The sequence below is a fragment of the Cibotium barometz genome, chromosome 38 (assembly GCF_041138505.1).
Source record: "Cibotium barometz isolate CiBa-2024 chromosome 38, ASM4113850v1, whole genome shotgun sequence".
Lineage (NCBI taxonomy): Eukaryota > Viridiplantae > Streptophyta > Polypodiopsida > Cyatheales > Cibotiaceae > Cibotium > Cibotium barometz.
In genome coordinates, this window is record NC_141083.1 from 20,805,115 (window position 1) to 20,825,531 (window position 20,417).

Below are 20,417 nucleotides of genomic sequence, written 5' to 3' on the forward strand. Positions count from 1 at the left end.
CTTGCCAGCATTAATCCCTTGTAACCTAACATATTAGTACAAATTACCCAGTGGACCCTATGCTGGCAACAAAGGCGTGTAGCTGAGCTTTTTGGGCAGCTGACACCTGATGAATTTAGGTTTGTCAATCTCTTTGGGAGATAGTAAGCAAAAAACCATACTAACCTTCTGTATTTAGGGGGGGGAGAGGCTTCATGCCCACTGAATTGGCTTGCAAGAGTTTCCTTTTTCTGCCTTCCAATTGGGTTCTGTGGGAGCAGAACTTGGCTAGGAAGGGATCTTTTTCTGCCTTCCAATTGGGTTTTGTGGGAGCAGAACTTGGCTAGGAAGGGATCTTTTTCTACCCACATGCTTGTCTCACGTGCCTACAATGGAGCGGTCTACCTGCCCGTTATATCAAGCACGGAGTTCTTGTCTAATTTACGAATTGGTGAAGCAAGGAGCTGCATCAGTTGGTAATAGTGGCCTTTTTTAGGTCAGCGATGATTAGTAAAAGAGCATTTACCTAAGATTTGTATAAATGTGAAAAAAATGCCAAAATCGAGTGGCACGGTTGATAGGTTGTGCGAGAGTTGCTCTGAAGTACTAGAGTTATGGCATAGTAGCTGAGTTCACACTATGGATCGACCATGGTACGTTATTGTAGGAGAGTACTTTCCCTTATAGTATGTACTCTTATCTTTTTAGTTACATTATTGTAGAGAAGAGAGAAAGATAGAAGAAAATTCAGCCATCCATGTCTCTCTCATGTGTCTTGCTCTCTCTTGTGTTTGTGTGTTTTCTTGCAAGGAAATTAAGCTCTCCCTCTCCCCTACATTTTCTTTAGTGGAGAGGGAGGGGGAGGGGGAAGGGGAAGGGGAGGAGAGGGAAGAGAAGAGAAGAGGGAGGGGGAGGAGAGGGAGGGGAGGGCTCATAATGTTGAGATATCAAGTTTATCTAGTGAGGCGGTGGACACTGATGACCCGCCTGGGGGATAGACCCCACACTTACACCACTGGCATGGTTGGTGAGATCATGGGTGATATGCGGCCAGTGGGATGACAGGCTGTGTGACAGCCATTCTAGAGACTGGCATAGTTATAGCGTCAGCTCATTTAGTTGGGTTCACACTATAGAGAATCCTAGTATGTATTTGGTTGAGTACCTTTTCATATTGTGTGTACTCTTATCTTTGTATATGGTGTGTTGAGTGTTGTGTGAAGAAGAAGAAGAGTTTCAGCCTGTCACCGTGTGTGTTCTCTTTTAGGGTTTTGAGTGTGTGTGTGCTTGCAAGAGCTCAAGCTCTCTTCTCCCCTGCATCTTTTCATGGTTTCAGAGCCTGGTTTTTGCTAAGGGCTAAGCTGCAAGCAAGAGAAGCATAGGAAGCTGTACAAAGGTAAGAGCTTCATCTACTCTTCCCTTTTTGTGTTGGCGAGACTACACCCTTGTCGGGAGCTCTACGGGAGGCACCCGCAAACGATCTCTCATTGAGGAGCTTTCTTTGCGGGAGTAAAGCTATAGGGAAACTATCGGAGTCCTATCGAGTAGAATTTTTCAGGCCGAAAATGCGGTTCGGGCGCATTAGGACCTCCGTTTTTCGGAAAGCAGGCGATTTCGAGCACTGCGGGTAAGTCATCGATTCTATGTAGAACTCTGTTTTAAGAACCGCAGGAAGACAGATTGGTTGTGCAGACATTGTGTGTGTTGCAAGGAGGTCAAACAGTTGCCATAGTTCAAGGATTGGAACCAAGGAGCCAGAAAAGTTATGTATTGGCTCTCTATCAGTATGCAGGACACCATGATTGGGCACATACAGGATGCCAAGTCACCCAAGGAGGCATGGGACACCTTGGTAAAACTCTATGAAACGAATACCAAGGCACAAAAGATATAGTTGAAGAATGAACTTCATACTATGGAGAAAAAGAGTTGGTATGCTGCTGAAAAAGAAGCTGTTGGGACTGATGTGAGTGGAAATGTGGTTGCACAGAATGCAAGTCAGCAATCACAGTCTTTGAGTGGACCAGGAGAGTCCTCATCTAGTGGTTCAGTTGATAGACCATGGAGTGGCAGGCTCGTCATAATACCAGTCTTGCAAATGTGATTAGTACATCACATAAAGGCAAAGAGAAAGTGGTTGAGCCCCTTAGTATGCCTGATATCTGCCGGGCATTCTCATGTTGATGGAGAGTCTAGTGGCTCAGAGATGAGTCTTGATGAGGATCTTGGGATACCAGCTATGAGAACACCTGGTGTAAAGAAGGCTATGGAAGCCATGAATGCAAAGCTGCGAGGATCTGGGAGAGTGAAGAATCCTGTGCAGAGATTTACCTATGATGGTTATGTGGCACATCACTATGCATACATAGCAAAAGTTGTACAGGTTGTAGAGCCCACATGCATTGATGAGGCTATTGGAAATGTGTGTTGGGAGAAAGCTATGGATGAAGAGATGGATGCACTATATGGAAATGAGACTTGGGATTTAGTGCAATTGCCTGAAGGCAAGAAAGCCATTGGATGCAAGTGGGTGTACAAAGTAAAACATAACAGTGATGGAAACATAAGAAGATATGTACAAGGCTAGATTGGTAGCCAAAGGATATGCGTAGACATATGGCATTGATTATGAGGAAACTTTCAACCCAGGTGCCAAGATAGCAAGAGTGAGAGTTATGATAGAAGTGGCTACGTCAAAGCAATGGTCTTTACATCAGATGGATGTAAAGAATGCATTCTTACATGGGGATTTGCAGGAAGAGGTGTATATGTTGCAGCCACCTAGTTATGAGGATGTGAGTCACCCCGAGCATGTTTGCAGGTTGAAGAAAGCCTTGTATGGCTTAAAACAAGCACCAAGAGCATGGCCTAACAAGATTTCTAAAAATCTTGTCACTATTGGCTTTCATGTAGCCAATGCAAATTTTTCACTGTATGTGAGACACAGTGATAGAGGGGTTGTGCTTGTTGTAATCTATGTAGATGACCTGATCCTTACAGGGGACCATGATGCAGAGATCTTTGATGTAAAGATCTTGCTTAGACAGAAGTTTGAGATGAAGGATTTGGGGGAGCTCAGATATTTCTTGGGCATTGAGGTGATTAGGTCACCACATGGTATTGGATTACTGCAGAGACAGTATGGCTTGGACATGTTGTCCAAGTATGGTATGACAAGCTGTAAGCCTATCTCAGTGCCATTGGATCAGAATGGCAAGTTGAGTGTAGATTCAGGAGAGATTTTGGAGGATCCTACTATGTATAGGCGCATAGTAGAAAGCTTGGTCTACATGATGATCACCAGGCTAGATTTGAGCTATGCTATTAGGTTGGTGAGTAAGTTTATGCATTTTCCTCGAAAGCTGCATTTGGATGCATTGAGATGCATAGTGAGGTATGTGAGGTCTACTTTGCATTATGGACTATTTTCTGAAACTGGGACAGAGATATGTGTACATGGGTACACAGATGCTGATTGGGCTAGTAGTATCTCAGATAGAAGATCTACTAGTGGCTTCATGTTTTCTTTGGGGAGTGCTGCAGTGACTTGGAGCAGTAAGAAGCAGCCTACGGTTACTCTATCCAGTACTACAGAGGCCGAGTACAAAGGTGCTGCTATGGCAGCATGTGAGGTAGCTTAGTTGAGAAAGCTACTTGCAGATTTGGGTCTATCAATAGATAGACAAGTTGTCATTTTCTGTGACAACATTAGCAGTATACAGTTGGCCAGGAACCTAGTTTTTCATGCTCGCATGAAGCATATAGAGGTCCACTACCATTTTGTCAGAGAGAAGGTTTTGGCAGGAGACATTGACCTTGTTTATGTCAGCACACAGGATCAAGCCGCTCACTTCACCAAAGCATTGGGCACACAAAAGCTCCACACATTCAAGGCTTCACTTGGTGTACATGAGATGGAGTTGAGCTCAAGGGGGAGTGTTGAGATATCGAGCTCATCTAGTGAGGTGGTGGACACTGATGACCCGCCTAGGGGATAGGCCCCACACACCACTGGCATGGTTGGTGAGATCATGGGTGATATGCGGCCAGTGGGATGACAGGTTGTGTGATAGCCATTCTAGAGACTGGCATAGTTATAGCGCCAACTCATTTAGTTGGGTTCACACTATAGAGAACCCTAGTATGTATTTGATTGAGCACCTTTTCATATTCTGTGTACTCTTATCTTTGTATATGGTGTGTTGAGTGTTGTGTGAAGAAGAAGAAGATTTTTAGCCTCTCACCTTGTGTGTTCTCTTTTAGAGTTTTGTGAGTGTGTGTGTGCTTGCAAGAGCTCAAGCTCTCTTCTCCCTTGCATCTTTTCACTTGCACCACAGAAAGAGTGCACAGAAAGAGTGCAGGAACTAGGCAAGGCCGTGGGGCTTTGCCTAACTATACTCGGGAGCATAAAACAGCTCAAATCGAAAAGCTAATTTTTTATAACCTAGCTTAAAATTGCATAAGTAAGATGTGTCACTCACCTGACTGCTTGTGTGATTGGATTCTCATAGGAGACGATGTTGCCTTGTAGCCACACTCAAAGATCCACTCCAACACCACACTCCAATGGAATCTCAATCCTTCTCTCACTCAATCTCCCTCTCTCACATACACAATGAGCATATAGTAGCTACTCTAATTGAAGTAGGCAAGCAAGCAAAATAGACAAGAGAGAAAGAGAGTACAGAAGAACAACACTCTATTAGTTGCATAAGAGATTAAATGGTGAGAATATAAAATGACTCTTATCTTGGCCCCGAGCCTTCACACCTTGGGCATCCATACTTAAAATCTAGGTCCATGGCTATCCGAAGGTCCTCCTAGACTTGTGCAAACACCTAATCTAAGAATACAATCTCCATAATTAATCCTGTGGTATGGCTTTCATAGACAAGTGGTGATTGCACACGCAAAATATACAATGTTAGCATTGCTAATGTTGTCAACTGCAAGCAAATGAAGCGACGATTGCCAATGGATGGTGTTGACACTGGAGAGCTATCCAATGAGGGTTAACAATAGTTATTATTTCTTTTTTAAGCCTTCTATGATGATTCCCTACATAGCGTTTGTTGGCGTCTCTACCATCTTTGGAGATGCTTCTTGGTGTTTTGAAGAACTTCATCCCTTTCTTGATATTGGGAATCTATATTGAGACTGAGGAGTTGGTGTTGCTTTCAATCTCTATTTCAAACTGCTCACCACTATTGGTGCTCAAGCTTGAGTCATCCCATGTGGACTCAAGTTCACTATAACCAATTCCCTCGGTATCAAAAGGTAGAGCACAAAATAATTATAGGGCACAACCTTAGGGAGATCCTCACCATCAGGTGGAGCCCATGTAGATCCTTTAGCTCCCCAACTATCTATTGTAGCCATCATATGTATTTAGTTTAGATCTTTATCAGGCTCAATAGAATATTTTTTGGCATCCTTGTAGGGTGGGTCCTTCCCTACATTGGTCTCTTCAAGTATAGTAGTATTGCGAAGGGGTTGAATGGATGGTAGTGTCAAATCTTTGGTCGAAGAGTCCACCACTACCTATTAGATGTACGTGACCACATCATAAGGTCTACCATAAGGATTGAGTCATCAAATTGTAGGTAGACATGATTTTGGACCAATCATGGACCATTTTTGCTTCATGCATAAATGTCTTCCTAAGATCATTTCATAAGAACCAGGTTGCTTGGAAAAGTCTATCACAATGAACGTATGCCTCACCTGATGTTTCAACGCCTTGGTCTTGAAGTTGGGTAACATTCCCATTGGTTTGCTAACAGTACAATCAGCCATTTTAACCACAATGTTTGAGACTTCAAGCTTGGGTTTGGTCATTTTTTCCCATCATTTTTTGGTGATTATACTGACTCTTGCATGACCATCAAGGACCCCCATTATTGTGATGGCCTTAGAACGGTGACTTCTAATAATACATTGGATTCATTATATCCATAATGATCTATGGGTGAAAGCATGTTCAAGGTAACAAAATAGCATGTCCATGGACATGCTAGTTAAAGGGTGCACTCAGCTCATTTCCAGTTTTATTTCTCAAAAAATTACCTTTTTTAAAGTGCACGATTTGGCGCCTTTCTTCTCACTCCACATAAAAAACATTGCTTCCACATTTAATTCTTTTGTCACCCACGTATTCTCCCTCGGATGGAGTTCTCCCACTGTGCATGTTCTCCTTCTGTCTAATTCAAACCACTATACTGTGACAAAAAGTGTGTTTTCTTTCTCTCATCAAACAATCTCTACCTTACCTCACACTCTCTTTCCTGTCTAGCAAATTCTGAGTTGAGACCATTGTGCTATCTTTCTTACTCTGGGTGAGAGCAAGACACATGAGAGAGACATGGATGGCTGAATTTTCTTCTATCTTTTTCTCTTCTCTACAATCATGTAACTAAAAAGATAAGAGGACATACTATAAGGGAAAGTACTCTCCTACAATAACATACAATGATCGATCCATAGTGTGAACTCGGCTACTATGCCATAACTCTATTACTTCAAAGCAACTCTCACACAACCTATCAACCGTGCCAATGGACTTTGGCATTTATCCACATTCGTATGAATCCCAAGTAAATGATCTTTTACTAATCACTGACCTAAAAAAGGCCACTATTACCAACTGATGCAACTCCTCGCTTCGCCAATTCATAACTTGGATAAGAACTTCGTGCTTGATATGGGCAGGTAGACCGCTCCATTGTAGGCACGTGAGACAAGCATGTGGGTAGAAAAAGATCCCTTCCTAGCCAAGTTCTACTCCTGCAAAACCCAATTAGAAGGCAGAAAAAGGAAACTCTTGCAAGCCAATTCAGTGGGCATGAAGCCTCTCCCCCCCCCCCTAAATGCAGAAGGTTAGTATGGTTTTTTTCAATCGTGAGATCAGAAGGTATTAGAAGACTCTCTATTCTCATAAGTTCTGAAACTCTTATTAACGAGCAAAGACAACATTGAAACGACAAATTTCTATAAGGTATATATATATATTTTGTTTTTCAATTATATATCATTCTTAGGGGTTGAGGTATGGCCCCGGCTTCTCTATTAATTGTAAATAGTGATCTATTTGATTGATTTACTAGTTAAAGTTTGTATTCTTTTAAACAACAGCATATGCCTTAATAAAGAATGTCTTATCGTCGCAATCTCAAGTTGAAATGCTAAAATCTTTGTGAAAAGGATTGTTTTCTTAAGAAGGTAACATGGATTCTAGTCCTATGGTTTAGTTGAGTAAATGGATTGTTATCTTGGTTAAATTAAGATATAGGTACAACTTCTCCCTGCCTTGACGCTGTCCCCGATTGAGGCGAGTGATTGTGATGTTGCCTAGTTATGAGGGCCCAGGCTAGTGCGGTGAATTAGCCCACCCTAGTGCATAGACATCCCTTTGAGGGGCGGGAGGATCGAGTGACCCTGAGAGGGCGACAAGCCAGCTTGAGTCCTTGCCAATAGCCAACGATGAGGTGTATGGTCTTGTAGGGTTTTGCCCAGCATGTAGAGGCTGGAAGGCCAAATTCTAGATCATCGGTAGTATAAAGAAAAAGAATAAGAGAGCCGGTTTGACTTGTATGGAATTGATTCATGTATAAACCTTTTTTATAAATCTTGTCTTTAGATATTTATTTATATCAAACAGTGTGGTAGGATTAATTAGAAAACAAATTGACAGGTGAGTAGGGTGGAAAGTGGGAGGATGGAATGCTCCGACGGCACCATCCTACGGACGAGTGGACCTGATTAGTCGGGTAACTTTCCAACATATTAAGTGAAAGCCCTGCGCTAGATAAATAGATTCTTCTAGGAGACTAGGCCAACAGCTATGCCTTGCATGGATGCGGAAAAAAGTGTTGTCTCTAGAAATCAAGATTAGTAGTTGCCCAAATTATGATCAATTACCCTATGGGTAATTTGACTTTTAGAAGACCACACTCCCCCTGTTAGATAGGACTAGGTCTTATCGACAAATCGTATCCTTGAATCTTTACATGGTCAAGGTGTCGACGAGTAGGAAATTTTTTCCAAGCTAAGACTTAGTAGACTATCTTAAGTGTTTCCCCTATTTTTGGAAGGGGAGAACCTTACAGCAGCACTTGCAGCTTCTGCTTCCCTCTTCTTCAATTCCTTCATCCGACGCTTTTCTTCCTTCAACCGCTCGACCTCCGTCTTCTTTGCATTCTTTACAAGCATCGTCTCTATGTATTGTTGAGAGGTTAGGATCAAGGAGTTAGAGTAGTCAACAAAAGCTTCATCGGTCACACGTCTGATCGACACATTCTTCCTTGGCACCCACAAAATCTCTACCACATTTTTCAAGCTTGCTGCTCCCATATTATTTGCTCCCCTTCCCAAGCTAGAGAGCATAGTAGCCGCTTCTTCTATTTGCTCATCCATAGGGGTGCAAGGTACTTGGCTACACTCACCAACTTCTAGATGCTCCTCTCATTAGCAATGCAATGCACATCAATATTTGGGCATGGCAACCTATTGTAATAAAAAACATTATGATTTAAGGGCCAAATACTAGTTGCTCGAAATCCTGCTTTGATGTTGCTTTCGGTGAACGATGAGGCAAAGCCCTACTTGCCACATCAGCAAGCTCACTCTTTGTCGCTTGGCTCGACGCACCTACCAAAGGTTCCTTTCCTTCACGATTTTTTTTTTGAAGGGCTTGAAAACTAAGACATCAAGGGGCTGTAGTTTGTGACAAGTGTGCACCAGAAGGGTGACGATGTCGATTCCCTAATCTCGTGCCTTTCGAATCACATCCAAGCGAGCGTGGCTGCCATGCCCATCCACGATTAGGAGATGCCGATTTTCTAGAGAGAGTGGGGTTGGTAGAGCCGCCTTGAAACTGTCTAGCCATGCCTCAAAAAGCTGGCCAGTCATCCATGCTTTCGATTGCATCGACATGATTGCGCTGTCCTCACATTCGAGAAGGTAGTTCTCCATAGCTTTCTTTACCTTGAAGATATAATAACCTAGGAGAAATGATCCTGCAGCATTCACACAACATAATATTGTTAGCCATTCACGGCTATCCGGTGTGACACTGTAACCCTTTGATCCCTTCCTTGCTAGCACTCTCATGCCTTTGTCTTTGCTACCTTGCACCCCAGTTTTAGACCCCGCCACGCTACACGCCCCTCTACCTATAACAGTTGGCGAGGATAAGGTGGATAAAAATTGAGGAGATACTCGCAGGGATTTGCTTCCTGAGAACGACGAATGATGAATCTGTAGCTTCGAATGGCCTGATCTGTACCACTAGAACGACGAGATTGATGTATTATTGGTTAGCCTTTTAAGGGCAAAGGAAAGGGGCCATTAACGTACTGCTATAACAGGTGGCGAGGAATAATTGAAGCCATGTTAAGCCGGGGGCAAAGGGCTCAGTGTACCGACGAGAACGGTCTAATCTGTCTATGCGTACCACTAGAGATAGATGTGTAAAGTGTACCGACGAGAACGACGAATGGTCTAGTCTGTCTATTATGCCTACCACTAGAGATAGATGCATTATTGATTAGCAATCAGCAAATTGGGCTAAGGCCTTATTCGCCTATATAAGTAGGTCGCTGGAACGACATTAGACGTTGAACGAGCGGGGCAGTAGTACAGCGATGGAGAAGACGGCGCAGTTCTTGAAGGTGGTTCTGATGGTTTTGGCTGTTATTCTGATTAGTAATGGCACGATGACAGCATCTGCATATTCATCAAGGCAGCTACTATCTTCATCATCTTCTTCGAGTTCTGATGATGATCAGGAAGGGGTGATGGGGTACTGGAAGGAGACGCTCCACGATGTGCCCATGCCACGCATGCTGAGTGCCATGGTCACACCCCTCAAAGCAAACGAGGCCGACTTCCTCATCTCCAAGATCAGAGATTCCGTGGTCAGCTACTTGCCCTCCAACGCTCCATCCTTCTGCAAACGTACCCGCATCGTCTGTGACCGCAATGCCTACGTTTCGACTCTTGCGTGCAGCTACCAACACAACTACGGTAAATTTAACGTGAAAAGCGAGGAGCTCGGGCACGGTGGCTTCTTCCGGGAGAAGCAGGTGAGTCCAAGTTAAGTCGTCAGTAATTAGAAAAGCTAGTAAAAAAGGACTGATCCATCGCTGTTTAATGTTGGTTTCATTTCTCTCTTGTTGTTGTAAGTACTAATATGCAGTTCCTTTATTTTTCCTTTTATTTACTATATATATATATATGCATGCAGACCTTAGCGAAGGGTGCTCGAATCGAGCTAAACATCAACAGTCCTGAGAAGGGTGATGGCCGATACGACCAACCCCGTGCATTCTTGCCTCGAGGGCTGGTGCAGCTCTTCCCTTTCACCGAGGAAGGCTTGCCACAGCTGGCCCGCATGCTGGGCATCTCCAAGGAGGCCCTGCCCAGCATGCAAGAGACCGTCTCCGACTGCTTCAGCCAGCAAGGCGGCCTGCCAGGGGAGATCTTGTCCTGCCCCACCTCCATCGAAGCTATGGCGGATTTCGTTGCCTCTACCATGGGCTCCCAAAAACCCATGGGTGTCCTCGATGTCTCCAATGGCCATCACGTCATCGTCGGGAAAACTCAAACCGTTCTCGATGTGAAAACACTCAAGGGCGATCCCAGTGACAAGTATGTCACATGCCATGACATGTTCTTCCCATTCCGGGTTTTCTATTGCCACTACCTTCCACAAACCAAACTCTTTGTTGCCACACTCCAAGCAAGTGATGGAAGCATCCACGATAGAGCTGCAGTGTGCCACTATGATACAAGCCATTGGAACCCCAACCATGTCTCATTCTCCGACCTTGGCACCAAGCCCGGCGAGAGCGAAGCATGCCACTGGATGGCCGACAACGGCCTTGTGTTTCTTCATCAATGAGTTTCCAACAAGTGGTGGGTCCTTATGAGACGATCATCACTTGGCAATGTGCTCTGCTCTAGCTACAGTATTTATTATGCGCTTGCAATCCAGTGCTTTGGCACTTATGCATGTACAATGATATTTCGCTTGCACTCACCAATCATCTGCATCATATCTTCATCTAGTAGAATCATCACCTATGCTTTTGACTACGCCATCTTATGTTGATACCCCACCATCCAGGTTGTAATAATGTATCTATGTCTACTTTTGGAATAATGTTTACTCTAAATTACTCGACTCTCTCATGCTAGTTGGTTCTAATCTCTCCAATCCTTGATTTATAATTAGCTTTCCTTGCTCTCCTAAAATGCCCCCCAGTTAAGATCCCCCTTCCTCCTATTGTGATCCCCCCTCTCTTCCGTGCTTCCCGCCCTCTCTTTCATGGCTCTCCCTGTTAACTGGTAATTTAGCCGAGCATTATTCACATTTTGACCTCAATCGACGAGGAACCTTTTCATACACACACTTCTATCATAGAATGTGGACACACTCTTAGGAGGTGTCTTTTCATTTCTACCTTTCCACATCCTACGCTCAATAACCACCACCATCATGAATGTATCTCTCACACATTCTCTCATCACGCAACCCCAATGAATAGATGAAGCATCAATGGCAATTGTTTTCTGTGTGTTCTCGTGAATTATGCTGAGGTTTCATATTAGATAAAATGGAAAAAATCCCATTCCCAGATTGGCACATTGTTTGAGTTTTAAAGGTTTTTCTTCTTTCCCAACAAGAAATTAAGGCCGCTCAATCGATAGAATTGTGTATTGAAAAAATGTTCAAATCAACAATGTGTTTATAAAACTTGTCTCTTAGGCTAGTAAGGGGAACATTACCAAACAAGATTCGGTTTGAAACAATCACTTGAAAAATCAAAGGTGTGCAAGTATAATAATAAGGATGTTAAGAGGGTCTCTACTAGGGCAATTCTACATCTACCATGCATGCCAGATTATTGAATGATCCTAGGGCCATTCTACCACACACACTCATTCTTGAATGTAGCATAAAGGACATGGAATGGCTCTAGCATAAAGGACATGGAATGGCTCTAGGGCCATTCTATATCCAATGTAGTAGAAGGGTATGGAATGGTCCTGGGGCCACTCTACCATGTGCATTAATTTATTTGTAAAGTGTAAGGGGTTCTAAAATGGCCATAACATCATTCTACCATGGGCACTATGTTCTATTAAAGCACAAGGTGTGTCAAAGTGCCCTAGCACCATCCCATAATGCTAGTAAACAAGACACGTAGAACATGATCATCACTCATCCAAAATGTTAGAATGTGTCCAAAGTTGTACATGGCCTCAAATGAGCACACAATTATAGATAATCATGATGTACATATAGTCCTTGTGTATATGTATAAATCATGCTGATTCTAGCTGCATCACAAGCATGTTGAATTAATGAAGAATCGATGGATGTGATAATCTCACTCACTACATTGCTAACAACAGATTGGTGTATTTTAGGATGATGAGGGTCAGTAATAATTGAGAGAATATCCTTGGTATTCATAATGGCTTTGACCAAATCCTTCTATCCCTCTTCATTAGAACCACACACCTCTTGCAGAAAATTCCTGGCATAACACAAATCATGATTATTTTGTTTAAATCACTGAGTGCATAATGAAAGTTTATGTTACTTACTTTGTTGTACGAATCCTTTTCTTCCATGCTCCACCTTTAAACGCAAGAGATTCTATACCAGCCAATGTCTTTTTGCGTTCACAAGCACCATTTGGCGTTCCTTTGAGTCGTTTGATAGGTTCCTCTAGCCTTTGAATCTTTGCATCCTTCTCCAAGATCTCTGCGAGGATCTCTTTCATTTTATCTGCTAATGATGTTTTAAGTCTTTCTTGACATTGTAAAAGGCTGAATTGTGATGCTTGCAATTGAGATTGGAGAATATGGGTTTGCAAAGCTCCACTTTAGTCAATCTTCTGCAGTATCGTAACAAGCCAAGCTCTCCAGATGATAAATTGTGGAAAGGAGGATTTGCTCTTAATGGAGGGTCAACTGGATAGAGATGCCCACCATCAACCCAAAGATCTACATTTTTCTCCTGAGCTATCCTACGAGCTTGGACAGATTGTGCATCAGTAGGATGGGTTTTTTTAGAGCTGCCATACTCTTCAGGAATACGAATGTGTAAATCAACCTTCCGTTTTCTAGCTTCACAAGGGGCTATACACACAGCTTGCAAAGGCTCCATAACTAAGCAGAGGAAGAAGCTAAAGCAAAGTGAGAGAGAGAGGGAGTGAGTGAGAGAGACTATTAAAACTTTGCTGTTGTAGGTTTAACATAAATCCGTTTTTCTAAGTAAAAAATGATATTTTTGATATACAAATATACTAACATGGAGTTTTTCATCAATAATTAAAAAATAATAATTTTTGGGGTCCCAACAATTTCGAGATCTGATAATTAGTTATGTTTATGGGGTTGTGGGGACCTGACAGTTAGTTATGGATGTACTGGCTCCTAACAGGCTTCTGACGTGACCCTTGAATTACAAGGTTTTTTAGAGGAAAAATTTTATTTTCATCACATATATTGGTTGGGTGGTGTTTATTCCACCTCAAAATGTAAAAAAACAAAAAAAAATCACTTTTTGTGGCCCACCTAATAACGAGAATGTTTTGCTGATGTGGAAGGGAGATATGGTGGGAGTTAATGAGAAAGGAGATTTCAAACTGACATGAAAGATTCAATTTATAGAGAGAGTGAAGATTAAAAAATTCAAAAAGTAAGAGAGAATATGAGAATATTCCCTTTAAAAAGTGAAACTAGGAGGTATGGCTGATGTGGCAAGGTAAAAAATAGGGGTCATCATAGCCTTTGTCTCCCTTAAGCCCAGCTTTTTAAGCTCTAATCCCTTAAAATTAGGAATCCTTAGGAGGCCCTTTTTGGGTCCAAAAAATTCCTAATGATCTTGTCAGACCATGCTCTTGGTGCTTGTTTTAAGCCATATAAGGCTTTCTTCAACCTGTAAACATGCTCGAGGTGACTCACATCCTCATAACCAAGTGGCTGCAATATATACACCTCTTCGTGCAAATCCCCATGCAAGAATGCATTCTTTACATCCATCTGATGTAAAGACCATTGCTTTAACGCAGCCACTGCTATCACAACTCTCACTATTGCCATCTTGGCAACTGGGCTGAAAGTTTCCTCATAATCAATGCCTTATGTCTACGCATATCCTTTGGCTACCAATCTAGCCTTGTACCTGCTTATGCTTCCATCAGTGTTATGTTTTACTTTGTACACCCACTTGCATCCAATGGCTTTCTTGCCTTCAGGCAATTGCACTAAATCCCAAGTCTCATTTCCATATAGTGCATCCATCTCCTCATCCATAGCTTTCTCCCTACACACATTTCCAATAGCCTCATCAATGCATGTGGGCTCTACAACCTGTACAACTTTTGCCATGTATGCATAGTGATGTGCCACATAGCCATCATAGGTAAACCTCTGCACAGGATTCTTCACTCACCCAGATCTTCGCAGCTTTGCATTCATGGGTTCCATAGCCTTCTTTAAACAAGGTGTTCTCATAGCTGGTATCCCAAGATCCTCATCAAGGCTCATCTCTGAGCCACTAGACTCTCCATCAACATGAGAATGCCCTGCAGAAATGTCAAGCATACTAAGAGGCTCAACCACTAGACTCTCCATCAACATGAGAATGCCCTGCAAAAATGTCAAGCATACTAAGAGGCTCAACCACTTTCTCTTTGCCTTTATGTGATGTACTAATCATATTTGGAGGACTGGTATTATGACGTTGTCGTGCCATGGCACGTCTATGGTGTGAAACCATGCATGTGAGGCCATTAAATGCAAATCCAGATGCATGGGATTAAGTGCCACAGTGTACATGATGTATATATGCCTTTACGCGTAACAGGGCTTTTTTTTTGTTCATGTTTGTGTACATGGTTTTCATGTGAGCTTGGTGTTTTGAAGCAGATTCTGAGGGCTATAGTCCCTGTGCCTGTGTACATATGGGATGCATGATTTGCGAATAAACTTTACCCTGAATGCCCTGGCAAATGTACAGAGTGGGTGGTTTTATGGTTTTTTTTACGAGCTGATGGTGATGCCTGCACGTGAAAGTGTTACGGGAACTCCGAATGTGATGATGGTTGGTCAGTCTGAGCGGATTCTGGATGCAGAGATGGCACTCCATTTTTAGCATGAATGTGGAGATGGTTGCCAAATGCATGGCACCGACTGTGATGGTCTTGTTTGGTAAGTAATGATGTAGCTGACGAAGACAGTGGGCAGCTCTTGTACTAGAAGCGTGGGCACCGTTTGTCCAGGAAAAATACAAGGAAGAGAAAATGTGATGTATTTGACACCTTGTGGTTCTTTAAACGCGGGCAAAGTTCATTAACACACTTCAAACTACCTAGACAATGGCTTCGCCGCCGACATACTCTAGGGAAGGCAATGTTAGAGGTTTGCAGCTTTGACCACCAGCGGGGATCATACTTATGCTCCGTGGAGTCCATTCCTAGGCGTGTTCCCATGGTCGGTGGGAACTCAAATGCAATATCACCATTGTATCGTCTAGGAATCTCCACGGCCCTTGATAACATCTTTGACATTTAACAAAATCTTTGTTAATGTGTTTTCCTTCTTCATGCTGAATAGGTATCTAAAATGCTCTTACCTTGTCCTCTTGCAACACTGGATGAGCTTGATGCATCGGTATAGGCTTGTTATCGTGAAAGACTCTCCATAAATCTATCACATTCTTCAGAGTTGGAAGACCTCTGGGCGGCAGGCTATCTAAGATGGCTACTAGTTTTGGGTTTGACTTCAATGAAGAATCAACTATTGTCAAGTAGTTGGCCTGAAAGAGAGTCCTCAAGTATGTAGAACTTCTCCCCCTCATTATTAGAGGTTGCCTCGAGAGAGGGATGTGCAACTCTTGGGTCCCAAAATACTTACTATAGCTTGCAATCCACAAAATGAGTGGGGAGCACTTGCTCATGTAAAAACTTTGCACTCACCACCCACAACCTATCCATTATTTAAACTCAGTTCTTTCTTAGAAGATGGGAATATGATTGCACAACTCATTGTAAAGAGGAGCAAAAATGAAGTACACAAGAACAAAAAAGAATGGTACAATAGGTAGGGAGTACACAAGTACTGAATGGTGATTAACACTCTTAAAAAAGTTGGCCATTTTTTATTATACCGTTATTATTTTAAATAAATTTAAAAATCTAAAAAAATAAATATATATTAAATGATTTTTTTGAAATTAGCATCCAATCATCTCTCTCCTATTTCTCTCCTCTCTCTCCTTCATCATGGTTTATAAGATGAACATTAAAAAACATAACCATCTAAAAAACTGGACAAATACATTAAAGAAGTTGGCACTATGAAGTAATGTCAACATTATTACTACATCAAAGAAGTTGGTATTATAAAGTAGTGCTAGCATTATTTCTACATCAAAGAAGTTGCATTATGAAGTAATGCCAACATTATTACAAACCTCAATACTTAGGAAACACACTCATAAGGTTCTATAATGCGCAACCATTGATTGGGTTGTATTCCTAATTAATTGCTCGTTCTCATCGTTAATGACTCTATATGTCCTCCGATAAGCAATTGCACTTGATATTCTGAGCTCAAACATATCTATCGTTGCCAGGTCCTTCTCCTTTCTTCCTTTGATTATTTGCTTCAATTCTAATAATAAACTCCCCAAAATCTCTCTAGCTTGGCACAAGTCTGGATTGATTGAGTCATTCTTATACATCTCATCAAGCACCATGTATCCTTGCAAGATGATACACACCATGATAAGCTCCTCTAACGATGGCGTGGTCATGACATGTAATAGAACACAGAAGTGGGTGCTTGGGAGGAGCTAAGGAGGCGCTCGAGAAAGGCGCGGGATGAGGAGGGGCTTGAGGAGGAGCTGAGAAGGAGGCGCTTGAGGAGGGAGCGCTTAATAGTGGTTCTAGGTGGAGGGGGAGCTTGAGGAGTGAGCTGAGAGGAGGTGGAGTGAGCTGAGAGGAGGTGGAGGGGGAGCTTGAGGAGTGAGCTGAGAGGAGGTGGAGTGAGCTGAGAGGAGGTGGAGGGGGCGCTAGAGGTGCGTGCGAGATGAGGCATAGCCATACGTGGCATGGCCACGCCACGCATGGCTACCACATGTGATGCCCGAGTGCAGGCATTGCACGTGGTCGCCACGTGTAGTGCGCAGTGCACGTGGCACCAAATAGATGGTACCACGTGTGCTATACAGGCCATGTGGCACACCATAGCGTGCCACGTGGTATGTCTATTCCATGTGGCAAGCCAGTAGCTCACCACATGGACTACCATAACCACGTGGGCATGCCATGTGTCTCGCTCAACCACTCAACATCAGCCAATTTTCCTCCATCCTCCTCTTGCCATGGACCAGTGTCCTTAACTCTTCTCCCCCCCGTGTGAATAGACTTACAGAGAGGCTTGCAGCAACCCCTCCCAGCCCTCTCCACGTTTTTGCCTTTGGCCTTAAGGACATCTCACAATTCCCCCCCCCCCCATTTGCGTAGACTTTAGTAAGGGATTTTTGGCTCAAGCGAGGGTTCGTGCGCCATATTCTTTTGCTCATACGGTGAGCAAACGAGCTCGGAATTCAGATCCGACTGAAGCGTTTCGATCGCAGCAGCGAGCTCTACAAGGCGACGCCTAAGATGGCCTCATCCCGGAGACGGCAAAATATTGCCTCAAGAGGCGCACGTAACAACGAGATGGAGGGAGATGCGCCCAATTCGGCTCCAGTCCTCCCTTCTCAAGTCCCTCAAGGAAACGGTGGCCAGGTTAGCTTGGTTAATTTTCAAAAGAAGAGAATTTTCCTTAAATTAGTAAATGGTGTCTTTTTCTTTTAAAACGAGGACATAAAAGTTATATGAAATTACGAATTATGTGATGTTGTTTTCGATAAATTGCGTTGAAATTACTATCTTCATGAATTGTGAATGCTATACTTAGAAAATTGCATTGAAGTTGTTATCTTTGGAATTCAAGATTTCTTTTGGCTTCAACGCTAACTCCGTTCCGTGCTTGTGTAGCCGGGCGGCGTCATTAGCAAAGCCCGGGAATGGCCCAAGGTATCCCTCATACCTTTGGGAGAATAAGGATCGCCGATTGAGGCGAGAGATTATGAGGCTGCCTAGTTCTGAGGGCCCAGGCTAGTGCGGTAAATAAGCCCACCCTAGTGCGCAGACATCCCTCTGAGGGGCGGGAGGATCGAGCGATGGAGCCTGAGAGGGCGACAGGCCGGCTTGAGTCCTCGCCAGCGGCCGACGATGAGGTGTATGGTCCCGTAGGGTTTTGCCCAGCATGTAGAGGCTGGAAGGCCGAATTCTAGATCATCGGCAGAATAAGAATAAGAGAGCCGGATTGGCTTGTATGGAAATGGATTCATGTATAAACTTTTTATATAATTGCATCTTGTCTTTGGTATGATTGTATTGTGTGAGAAGGCTGTTATAACGAACCTTGTGAAGAAGGGCCCTAATTAAGGAATATGCTTATTTATGTCAAACAGTGTGGTAGTATTAATTAGAAAACAAATTGATGCGTGAGTAGGGTGGAAAGTGGGAGGATGGAATGCCCTGACGGCACCATCCTACGGATGGGTGGACCCGATTAGTCGGGTAGCTTTCCAACAAATTAAGTGAAAGCCCTACATTAGATAGTTAGGTTCTTGGGCAACTCTATTCAAGAAGACTAGGCCAGCGGCTGTGCCTTGCATAAGATGAGGAAAAAAGCGTTGTCCCTAGAAATCAAGTCTAGTAGTTGCCCAATTTTTGATCAATTGCCCTATGGGTGATTTGATGTTTAGGAAATCACGCTCCCCCTGCGGGATAGAGCTAGGTCATACCTATAAATTGTATCCTTGAATCTCTACAGGGTCAAGGTGTCGATGAATAGGAAATTTTTCCCAAGATAAGACTTAGCAGACTATCTTAAGTGTTTCTCCCATTTTTAAAGGGAGGAACCTTACACTTTAAACCATATAAAGCCTTTTTCAACCTGCACACGTTGTTTTCCTGCCCTTTTTGAACAAAACCACGAGGCTGCGATACATACACCTCCTCATGCAAATCTCCATTCAAGAATGCAGTCTTTTTGTCCAACTGATGTACATTCCAACCATTATGAGTTGCCAATGCACAAATGCTACGAATGGTAGTCATACGACAAGTGGGAGCAAAGGTCTCATCAAAATCAATGCCCTTTTCTTGAGCATAACCCTTTGCAACAAGCCTAGCCTTATAGCATCAACACTGCCATCTGGCTTTCATTTCAACTTAAAAACCCACTTACAACCAATGGCCTTTTTACCAATAGGCAAATCACACAAAGACCGTGTACCATTCTTCATTATAGCACCATATTCACTTTGCATTGCAGCCAACCAATTTTCTGATTTTTGTGCCTCATCAAATGAAAGAGGTTCTTCCCCTTCACACATACTAGACACAGCCAAAGCATAACAATCTGATGCATAAGAGGCATGCTGAGAACCTGAACGAGTACGACCAGGCATAGGTGCATCAATTTTACTATCACGCAAGGTTTGCACCAGCCATTTAGGCATACCTCTAGCCTGCTCATTTTCAGCCCTATCCTCATAAATTACATCATGTAAATCTGCATCAGAAATAGGCTGATCTATGATGTCGTTTGAAATCTGCACAGGCTGAATATTTGCCTCATTAGGACTTACATTTGAATTCCCACCTGTAAATAGAGGCAACAATGTATCAAATACATCCCGTGAGCTCACACATGTCTCTTTGGTACATGATAACAAGGGCTGCACAGCATCTTCCACAAAAACAACATCTCGACTAATCAAGATACGCTTTGACTGCGGATGATACAATCTGTAATCCTTCCTCTCAGCACTGTAACCAACAGAAATGCATTTGACAGCCTTATCATCCAATTTTCTGCGTTGTTGCATAGGCACTAAAGCATAGGCCAAGCAACCAGTTCAAAACTGCCAACATCAATGGTTCCATTGAAAACATCTCCAAGTTACTAGGAGTCAGGACTGGGTCTGATTTCAGTGTTAATGGATCACGAGAAAGTACCTTTGAATCTGCTTGTTGAATGACTGAACTGTTGGCAACCTGGGAGAGCTCTACCACCTGTTGGTCCTTCACTTGATCCAACTGTTGAAGAACTTCAGACCTAGGATTACCTCTCAAACCATCGAGTGTGTATTTGTGTGCTTTTGCTTGTTGGTCCAATGGCCTTCACTGGGTAAGAAGAATTATTGGCACATGTGACAGTATTCTCATTAGGGATAGCCTCAAGACAAGTGAACATATCACGATGCGAGGTAATGTGCTTTGTAGTACCACTGTCAAAATACCATACATGAGAGTCAACAAAAACTGCCAAACATGCATCATGTACAGATGGGTCATACT

The 20,417-nt window shown here is 43.0% G+C and overlaps 1 protein-coding gene and 1 pseudogene across 1 annotated transcript; one reads left to right on the forward strand and one right to left on the reverse strand.

Annotated features, from left to right (window-relative positions):
• Positions 1-8,363: 8,363 nt before the first annotated feature.
• On the reverse strand, positions 8,364-9,221 carry LOC147616454 (MFS-type transporter clz9-like; annotated as a pseudogene).
• A 357-nt stretch (positions 9,222-9,578) lies between these two features.
• LOC147616455 (BURP domain-containing protein 16-like) lies at positions 9,579-11,161 on the forward strand. The gene is made up of 2 exons (XM_086777526.1): positions 9,579-10,061; positions 10,223-11,161. The coding sequence occupies exons 1-2, from the start codon at positions 9,621-9,623 to the stop codon at positions 10,877-10,879; spliced, it is 1,098 nt and encodes a 365-aa protein (XP_086633652.1). The 5' UTR covers positions 9,579-9,620; the 3' UTR covers positions 10,880-11,161.
• Positions 11,162-20,417: the final 9,256 nt, after the last annotated feature.

Bases quoted from the DNA above. Each gene is read 5' to 3' on its own strand.
- LOC147616455 (XM_086777526.1), top strand. From the start codon at position 9,621: ATGGAGAAGACGGCGCAGTTCTTGAAGGTGGTTCTGATGGTTTTGGCT. The intron at 10,062-10,222 runs GTGAGTCCAAGT...ATATGCATGCAG, and splicing joins GCTTCTTCCGGGAGAAGCAG to ACCTTAGCGAAGGGTGCTCG.